This window comes from Madurella fahalii (genome assembly GCF_045866475.1).
Source record: "Madurella fahalii IFM 68171 DNA, scaffold_6, whole genome shotgun sequence".
In the NCBI taxonomy this organism is placed as follows: Eukaryota; Fungi; Ascomycota; class Sordariomycetes; order Sordariales; genus Madurella; species Madurella fahalii.
Window position 1 is genome coordinate 1,069,485 of NW_027263976.1, and position 9,710 is coordinate 1,079,194.

General features: G+C 56.3%; 2 protein-coding genes across 2 annotated transcripts; one reads left to right on the forward strand and one right to left on the reverse strand.

Annotated features, from left to right (window-relative positions):
- Positions 1-866: 866 nt before the first annotated feature.
- Positions 867-2,111, forward strand: MFIFM68171_10357 (uncharacterized protein; the record flags this gene model as incomplete). The annotated part of the gene is made up of 3 exons (XM_071065776.1): positions 867-1,002; positions 1,120-1,863; positions 1,966-2,111. 3 exons carry the CDS (start codon positions 867-869, stop codon positions 2,109-2,111), a joined length of 1,026 nt encoding a protein of 341 aa, XP_070921877.1.
- A 2,112-nt stretch (positions 2,112-4,223) lies between these two features.
- STE11 (ATP binding) lies at positions 4,224-7,013 on the reverse strand (the record flags this gene model as incomplete). The annotated part of the gene is made up of 2 exons (XM_071065777.1): positions 4,224-6,545; positions 6,603-7,013. 2 exons carry the CDS (start codon positions 7,011-7,013, stop codon positions 4,224-4,226), a joined length of 2,733 nt encoding a protein of 910 aa, XP_070921878.1.
- Positions 7,014-9,710: the final 2,697 nt, after the last annotated feature.

Below are 9,710 nucleotides of genomic sequence, written 5' to 3' on the forward strand. Positions count from 1 at the left end.
CCAGAAAGAAGAAACTATGCTGCATGCTTGCGCATGGTAAGCGGGTCCCCTATTACACTAGTGTGCATTCAACTCTTATTTCGCCCGCGGTATCGTGTCTACTCTACGTACATGCCACAGACGGCATCTTAGAAGCGCACAGCATCCGCCTCGCACTTCTTGTCATCGATCTAACAACGATGCAAGCACTGCCGGTAGCCTGCTGGATGGAGAATGCGAATATCTGGATATTGCACGCACACTTTGGACCAGATCCCAGATTTAAGACGGGTTCTGTCATTTGGATTCTCAAATGGTCGCGTGGGTGGCGTCCCCGCGATGTGCATCGATGCCAAGCATGACGTCACTTTCGGGGGCTACACTACGGTAACGCCATGTAGGTTCACCTCGGTCTACGGTACAACGCCATTGCTTGGCTGGTTAATGTTGCTGGGGTACGATGTACTCTCCCGATAGAGCATCGCTGTAGTACGTCTCCAGAATGCCATTTCAAAGAATGGTGGCACTTCTTTTCTTTGGGTGCCTGCGATTGACGGTGCCACTGGGGTTGCAGGGCGTCCGACCGTCCGCCTGGTCATAGAATGTCAACGCACAGAACCCGGTAACGGGCGTTCAAGGCTTCGTATTGGTACACTATCTGAGGGTTGTAGACGCTCTGGCGCCCCTCCTACGTCACTGGTCTTTGAGCGAATGTCGATGGATGAGGTAGCTGATTTTAGCAGAAGCAGAATCAAGCATAAAGGGGTCCGCACCTCTTCCTTGGCATCGCTGTACCACCATCAACTCGATGTAGCAACTCCACACGTTCCAGGCCAAACCTTTCCCCAAGAAACGTATTGCCCAGGCTTTCACTGCTAATGAACGCCATGGAGACTATCCAAAACATTACCAACGCCGCCTCCAAGGCTATTTGGGGCGATACCAAGTCCCACGAGGAGCCCGTCTCGGGCATGATGGGCAATGTGGCCGCCGGCGAGCCCTACGATGCCGGCAACATTGGTGGTAGGATTCCCATCTTTGCACATCCTACGGACATCCCTGTACTTACTTATGCTGCAGAGTGACCTTTAGCTGCAACGAAACCCCGAGCTCATCCCTAACCGCCATCTCCTCCTCCAGAGCCTAATGAAGCCGCCCTCGCTTCGACCGAACAGCGCAGCACGGAAACCGAGGAAGTACCCATCAAACCACCCGCCACTGGCGCGGGCTCCGGCACCGAGCAAGCACAGGCAGCGTCGACTCCTCTTCCACCGACCCCGGCGCCTGAAGCCCAGGCCCAAGCGAAAACCACAACCGGGGCCGTAGCTACTGAACCCAAATCCCAGAAGCAGCAGGAAGAGGGTGTACAAACCATCAACCCCGCCACCGTCCCTTCCGCCTCGGGCATGCGCGACGACTCGACCAAAGCCCAAATCGACACCCGCGCCCCTCCGCCTTCCACGTCCACTTCCACGGGGCCCGAGCCCACAACCACCACGGCCGCTTCCGGTGCCATCCGCTCCTCCCAGGATGATAAGAGCAACAACAAAGGCCACCCGACCGAAGGGAAGGAAGAGACAGGAGAAGAGGAAACCATCGAAAGCCGCCCCGTCAAAGTGGAGGGCCCCGGTCCGCGCCCCATCGCCGAGGTGGCGCGAGAACACGGCGGGGACGCTGGCACCGTGGGAGAGGAGGAGGAAGGTGTCGGCCACAGACGGCGCGACAGTGCCAAGGGGCTTGGGGAGGAGGAAGCGGCTGGAAAGATGGGGATGACCGAGAAGGACCGGGGCGGGACGGGCGAGATGTACGTCCGGTCGAGCGGGCTCGCGGCCGAGGGCGGTGACTTTGATGCCTCCCGGCCTGGGGCGGGGAGGGAGGCCGATCGTGAGTTTACCCTTTCTTAGAAAAGCAAATCTCTTTTTCTCTCTCATAATCCCCTGAGGGGTGTATTTTGAAGACAGTCTGTGCTAACACTGAGGATTGCAGGGCTGCTGGAGCAGAAGGGCATACACAAAGGGGAGGGAGCCGAGGTGGAGGCAGGCGACAAGCATGATTCGAATGGAGGGAAGGAAAAGACGAGCCTGAAGAGTAAGATCAAGGCGAAGCTACACAAGCCCTCGCTCTCAGCTTAAGGGTGATGGGGGAAGTCCAGCTGGGGTAGATGGCTGTGTTGATGGCTGCTGATAGGTAATATTGCTTCTCACTTGGAGGCTTCTTAACCAAAGGGTACATTTTACGTCTGAATTACGGTCCGGCCGCGTTGAGTTTCATTTTCTGTCGTTGTTTGATACGGGAGAGGAAAAGGAAGGCAAACCTGGCAACAATGTGCGTTCGTACACACCGAGAAGGGATTGGCGCTGGTATTAGTAATGGAATAGCAAAGAATAACGAGATTGCTTGAGGACTATCTAAAAGGGGGCCCGTGTTTCTAAGGGATTTTGCGCCATAGGATAGGCGTATGCAGCATATGATGCCACTGGAGTTATTTCGCCGCCGCCAGTCCGCTGTTCAAGGTGGACAAACAACGGAGTTGACGGACAGAGATATGATTTGCGGTCTCATTACTTATTCTCCAGAACAATATAGATGTTGTTTAAAGCACCTCTTGAGTCCAGCCGAGCGAACCCGCCAAGCCATTCACAGGATTCTCCAACATTGCCCTGGAGGAATCCGCCCTTACCCTCCATCCGCACAACATCCTGTGCAGTGCATAACATGGAATCATGTGTAAGAAAACAATTCCTTCGCCTTACGTGGGGGATCAACCCAATCCTGCCCCCCCAGCATAGCCGGACTGATCCCCCCGCTTCCCCGATTCCCCCCTCCGAAGACGGTAACACCCGAAAATGCGACGCTGCACCACCAATTTGGAGCCCCACGAGTGAGCCCCCCTATATATAGAAACCACGAAAAGCCCCCAATATACCACAGACCCGGGTAATCACAGCCAAGCCGTCCTGTCATAAAAGCCACGAGACAATGCAACGTGCGGACCATCCCTCCCCGTTGTCTCGTGGCACGGCACGGCAGCTGCACACTCCCCCCTTTCGCAAACTCCAACCTCACCGCCCATCCTCCAGGGGAGGAGGCTTTGTCATTCTCCCATCGACCGACCGACTGACTGAATGAGTGAGTGACTGACTGACTGATTTGGCCCACTAAGCCACTGACGATAGCTGTATATACTCCACAGGAGGGAAAAACCGCACCGCGCCGCTCTGCTTACCTACCCCCAACCCAATCCCGGTAGCAATACACGTACTCTGCTTGAACACTATTGTACAGTACACGTACACGACAGCGCGCTAAAACCAAGACGAGCGGCGCTGCAACGATCCTTCCCGTCGCCCGGAATAGCCATGTACAGTACGCGGGACGACTGGTTGACATGGAACCGTAAAGAACACCGGAACTGGATTTAGATGTAACAAGCTAGTTTATGTAGGGATGTCTTGGTATTCTCCGGAATAAAATAAACAACCAAGGCGGGGGAAAATCGGGGGGGAGATGGCCGATGACTTGGATGCCGAGCAAGCCGACCGGTCGACCATCTCGGCAACCCGGCATCGGCGACGACGTCATGGAGGAGAAACCTTTACGATGATCATCACACACACACAAACACATACAAACACACACATACACACACGCAGAACATGTCGGGGAGAGTCCGCCGGAAACCAAAACTACCAGTAAAAATGCTCTTTTGGTGTCTCTTGCGCCGCGTATGTTTGACTGACTACCCTGCCTGCCTTGTATGCGATATCCACGTGTGCGGCGTACCGTGACATCATGGGGAAATCCCACCTCCCTCACAAACGACCCGAGTCGGGTCTTGAATGGTACATGCCTCCGTAGCCCCCTTCCCCCACCCATCGTCATCATTGTCATTTAACACTCTCCCGGCCCCGGCAAACTGTCATGAATTCATCAAAAACAACGTCCCACATACCCCCCCGGTGATTCGATAGAAGAGCCCGTGCTGATATACACCGAAAGAAAATAAGAGGGGGGAGAGAAGAGAAGAGAAGACAAGAGTGAGATATATCGAATACATCAAAAAAGCCCCATCCATCCATCCATCCATCCATCCATCCATCCATCCATCTACCTATCCACATGTAGGCAAGATAGATAGATAGCTAGTTAGAAGAGAGCCAAGTGTAAATACGAAGCGAAGAGAATCCAAGAGAATCGAAAATTTATCAGACCCGTCCCACCCTAGAAAAAAAGAACTTCCTAGATCAAGCCGGCGGTGTCAGAAACGGACTCAACATCAAATCATCCGCGCTCGGCCGCTTATTATGATCAATCTCAAAGGTCTGCGCCAAGAACTGCTTGGCCTCTTCGCTCGCGTGCTCGGGGATCGTCGGCGCGGCTTTCGACCCGCCAATCTTGAAGATGGCCTGCAGCTGGGTGCAGTCCGGGAACGGGTGCGTGCCCGTCATCATCTCCACAACCAGGCACCCCAGTGACCAGATGTCAGCCTTCCTCGTGTACGATGTCTGCTTGACCACCTCGGGGGCCATCCAGAACACGGACCCCTGCAGCGAAGGGCGGTGCTTGTTGTTGTTGGCGCCGTTTAGTATGTTGGTCGCCTCGAGCTTCTTGGAGATGCCAAAGTCCGAGATCTTGATGGTGCCCTTGTTGTCGACCAGGATGTTGGCGCCCTTGATGTCGCGGTGGATGATGTCGCGGTTGTGGAGGTATGACAGGCCGTTCAGGATCTGCCGGACAAAGCTGCGCACGAGGGGTTCGGGCAAGGCGCCGTACGAGTTGAGCATTGTCTGGACAGAGCCGCCGGGGACGTACTCGAGGAAAATGTTGAGGTATTCGGCCGAGGAGCCGCAGCCTAGGTACTGCACGATGTTGGGATGGCGAAGGTCACGCAGAAGACTGATCTCGCGCTTCAGCGCCTCAATCATGCTCTTCTTGCGCGAATCGCTCTGGCTGTTTGTGCCCGGCGAAGGCGTCTCGACCTGCTTCACGGCGAGCAGCTCGCCAGTGACGGCGTGCAGCGCGAGGTAGACACAACCAAAGGAACCTTGCCCGATTAACGCTCCCTTCATCCACTTGCTGTCGTCCCACGATTCGCCCGCAAGGAAGCTCTGCAGCTCTTCGTCGGCGTCCTCTCCGTCCTCGGTCAGGGCTTGGTTGACGTCCTGTAGAGAGCCGCCCGAGCCAGTGGTGCTCTCCCCGTCGTAGTAGCTGTGTCGGACGATGTTGCCCTCCGGGTCGGTGATGCTTATGGGAGCCGAATCGGAGCCACTGTCGGCAAACGAGACATAGGACTTTCGGTTCGGCTCGATTGGGGATGACTCCTCCTGCAGCGTGTCGAGAACCGAGGAAGCGACCGAGTCTCGGTAACCATGAGGAAACCGGCCTTGCAGCTGGGGACGGACCTTGGCGATTTGGTTGGAAGCCGTCAACCAGCTGTCTGCGATGGTGGGGATCGGTGGCGCATCCTGGACGCTAGAGGCGAAGCTCAGCGTGCTCGCTACGCTCAGGCGATGGTTCACCTTGCTGAGGCGCTGCGACCGCCTCATGGACATGCGTGCTATCCTGTCGATGGCCTCTCGGGAGTGATCCGCAAAGTAACTCGTAAGGTCCGATGCTATCAACTCGCTCGGCGGCCTCAATCCACCAAATTGGCGCAATAAGGCTTTGCGGCGGGGGACCGCCTGGGCCGTTTCGATGGGTGCTGGCCGCTCCAGGTCCCTGGCGGCGTTGTACACATTTCTTTCACGGTCTTGATAGGAGACAGGCGAAAGGGGTGGCTGCATGGTCTCCCACGATTCGCCTAGAACCTTCTGCGCCTTGAGCTGACTCCGCTTGTCCATGTTTTCCAGGGCGCGGTTGTGATTTTGTTGAGCTTCCTCCATAGCGATGGCCGCAGCCCTCTCGAGCTCCGACTGGCCCGGTACTCCGGCAGGCACGCGCCTCAGGATGAGGCGGTTCCGCTCGGGGCGTGTGTGGTCCTTGATGACTCTCCAGAGCTCCGTGTCGCCCAGGCGGCGGCACTGGTTCGGATCGGGCTCAACCCCGGTAAGAACCCAGAAGCAGTAGTTCCGTTCGTGGTCTTCTCGTAATGCAAACTTCCGCAGCGTCACGCGCATCACCTCTTCGCATGTCTGGCAGTCGGCAATCTTGACGACCTTGGTCACTCCTCCCGTTGATATAACACGGATAACGTCCTGGCCCGGGGGCAATGCGGCCATCAACGAGCCATCCATACTTGACTGATTCCTGGTGTGCACCAGGCGGCCGGTGTGCGGCTGCTCAGGTGGAGACATGGGAAATCTTGCGGATGCAGGTGTCGGCTGACCGCTGTATGTTTGAGGCTGCGGATATCTCTGCCGCGCGGAGCCTTTGAAGTCGGAGCTCGGCAGCGGGGATGTAGGCCGCGATGTCGGTTTTGAGGTGTCAACAGGCGGGCCGGCGATTTGGAAATCATACTGGCGCGAGTATCTCTTGTTTGCTGATGTCGGGGGTACCGCGCGGCCGCCAGATGGCCGCGGCGAAGATGAGGTTGTGGCATACTGTGTGTCGAGCGCGGCGAACGAATCCTGGAGCGATCGTCAGCCATACGCCTACGGTCGAGTTTTGGTCACCGATCAACTTACTCTCTGCCGCCTTCTCTGGTTCGCAAACGTCTTTGTCCGCAGCTTCTTGATGCTCAAGAAGAGGCGCACACGGTCCCCGACCTTTTCGATACCCATCTCTTTCAGCACCTCCTTGTCCATCTCCAACAGGTTTTCGCCGTTGATGTGGTTCTTGCGGAAGAGCTTTTCGTACTCGCCGCATTTAACACTCCTAAGATATTCGCATACCCTGTCCTCGTCCCAGTTCTTCACAGAGTCGGCGCCGTCGTCTTCGAAATCGGATTCAGTTGGGCTCGCGTAGTTCTGGGTCGTCGTCGGAATCGTGGGCACCCGCCGAGTAGGAGGGTACGCGGACTGCGGCGTGGCCATCATCATGCCTGAGGGTTGAGAACCCAGCGCGGCTGGAAACGCTTTTGAAGCCAGCATTGCCATGGCAACTGGCTATCAAACCCACAATGGAATACGCAAGAGAGTAGGTTGAGCTCCGGATGTTCTCCCGTAGCGCGGAAATCGGCGACTGCGGAGCTCGTGGTGTGAGTCGTCTAGAATTGGCCGTGGCGAACGAGGGCCGGGAGCTTAATCGCCCTTGCAGAGAGATGCGCTAGCTCTCGGCCGTCTGTTACGAAAATGAGCAACAAGGATGGGTCGCGGTGCGATGGTTCGAATCGCCGCGCGAGGCAGCGGAACGCCTGCTTCGTCTGACGAGAAGGATTCCTCTTTAGTGTTCCTAATCCCGAGACAGACGGGAGGGGGGTCTATGGTCTCCCGCCGGGAGAGGTCGTTGTAAAAAAAAGATATGAAGACAAAACGCGAAACAGAAACAAAATAGAAATTCTGGATGGGACAGTGCCGGCCCGTCAGATGAGGTGGTGTTGAGGCGTCCGCATTTCAAATCCGCCGAGCGAAGGGAAACCCAAGTTTGTGCTGGGACGCTTCAACTCTCCTTCAGGGATCGGCGGAAAGATGGAGTGGGGCGGCCCAGGGGAGCGATTTGCGTCCCACATGCGCCAATTCAGGCTGATGGGTTCGGGGGCAACGGCGGGCTTCGCTGGGTGCTGACCGACTGCGGGAGGTGCAGCGCGTGTTATCGGCGAGCAGAGAGGGGGTGTGCAGGCGACGGATTGGACAGGCCGTAAAGGACCACCCACAGAACTCACCGGCTTCGCCAATCGCTTGAGGATGCCCCCTGATATGAAACAAGCACGGGCCAGGCTAGGCGCTTCTTCAAGGATAGCATCCAAATTCCAAAATGGCAAGGAGTCCAGGGTTGGAGTAAATCGGGCACCGGCGCACCTGCGATAGGTGATTTGGACTTGAATTCTCAAAATTCTCCGGGGCGACGGCGCCAACTCGATACATGGCATGCGACGCCGGACTCCTACCGCTCGAATTCGGTCATCTCGGGCGAGACAAGTGCCACACGAGGCACCAGCTTTCGAACCAACACGTGCTACACAGAAACCCTCTGTTGCTTTCGTATTGCCCACCACCCCATCCTCAACCCCCCCCCCCCCCCCAATTGCCCCACCGTTTGGTACCAACGTCACAAAGAGCCCAAAGCCATCCCTAAAAATGCGCCTTTCCCAATGCGCTTCTTTGTGCCTCTGATATCTTACAGCGCCGTAGGTGCCCGGCAATGACTCTTGCTAGGATCACAGAGTAATCGTCAACCCTTGACATTGGCTCACCCTGGGTTTGGCCCAGCTGACAAGGATAGAACGAAGCGGCTTTTACGGCGCGCCGCGAAGTCGGCGATGCTCCCTGCACTGTAGGACAAACAATCTCGAAGGATGGAAACAAGAAAGCGGGGCTAATGACCATGAAGATGGGTGTCACAAGCGGGACTCTGCCATTGAGCATGCGGACTAAATTTTGGCTATGAAACAGGAGTTGTTTCATCGGCCACGGTTGACAGGGAGTATCAAGTTCACATCTGTTAGTCAAAGTGCCGGCTTACCGGGAGTGTACTAACAGCCGCTACTACATTGAGCGCATTGACCAGTGCCCGTGATCGGTAAATGAAGTCATCGACCGAGGAGCGGTTCGCCGGCGCAGCAACATGGACTGACTTTTTGACCGTTCCGAAATTCGTGACCTGGTTGATCGGCTCAGACTGCCTTGGAGCTCGTGAGGTTCTGGCAAGAAGAACCGGGTTGTGTGTCATTCGAGAGATCAGCATCTGCATGGAAATTTCGTATTGAAATGCAGCCCTGTGGAGGCACTGCAGTTGTCCCACCCAAGTCCCCCATGCCCGAATTGGCAGAACCCCCATCAGCGGTCTGATGTTGGTACTGTATAACACATATGCACACTATGTTGGGTTGGCCCCGCGGACGAGGTCTCCGCCGTTGGTCGCTGTGCTGACCCTTTGTTGTCGGGTCCTCCCTTTCCCCAGAAGCAAGAGCTGGAGTGCTGGGCCGCAATCTCAGCGGCGGAGGATGGCAAAAGTGGATTTTATAGGGGGGCTTCTGGTCCCGCCAGGGAACCGGGCGGCTACGGAGCATGCGCCTCTTTGTTCAAATATGTGCGTGTACGGTGAGAAACACAAATTCCCTCTTTTTTCGACAACCCTGCAGAACTGCCAGCTGCAGCAGCAGAGCGCCGACCGTTCTTGATTTAGCGTGAGACAAACAAGTTGCTTCCGGGGATGTCATCCTGAACGCCACTCCCGCTTCGGGGTGCGCAGGTCAAGCCCCAATGGTAGCTAGCGCCACAACATGTGGGGTACTGATAGTGTGGCTCTGCATCACCCCGCTGGCAGTGCCGGTCTTGCGAATCCCACATCAGACTGACGTGACCCTTCAAGTCTTCGACGGAGTATGGAGCAAAGTTCCATGATTATTCGGATCACCAAATTTTGATTCTGAGCCCCTTTTCGCCCCGGCAGCCTACAGGCGCTAGCACGGCTGCCGTAAATCGGCGTGCACGGTCGCTGCCTTATCGTTTTGATTTTCAGGTCCGCCCCGTTTCTCTCTCAGCACAAGATTGTGCTGCTGGGCATGAGTACGCGTAAACATCCAGCGAGCTATGCGGTGCGAAGGCAAACCCGCCGTGAAGACTCGTGGTTCCAGACCGGGCCAAGACTCCGCCTGTGTTCCACGACTTGATGGAACCCATCATATGAAGCTC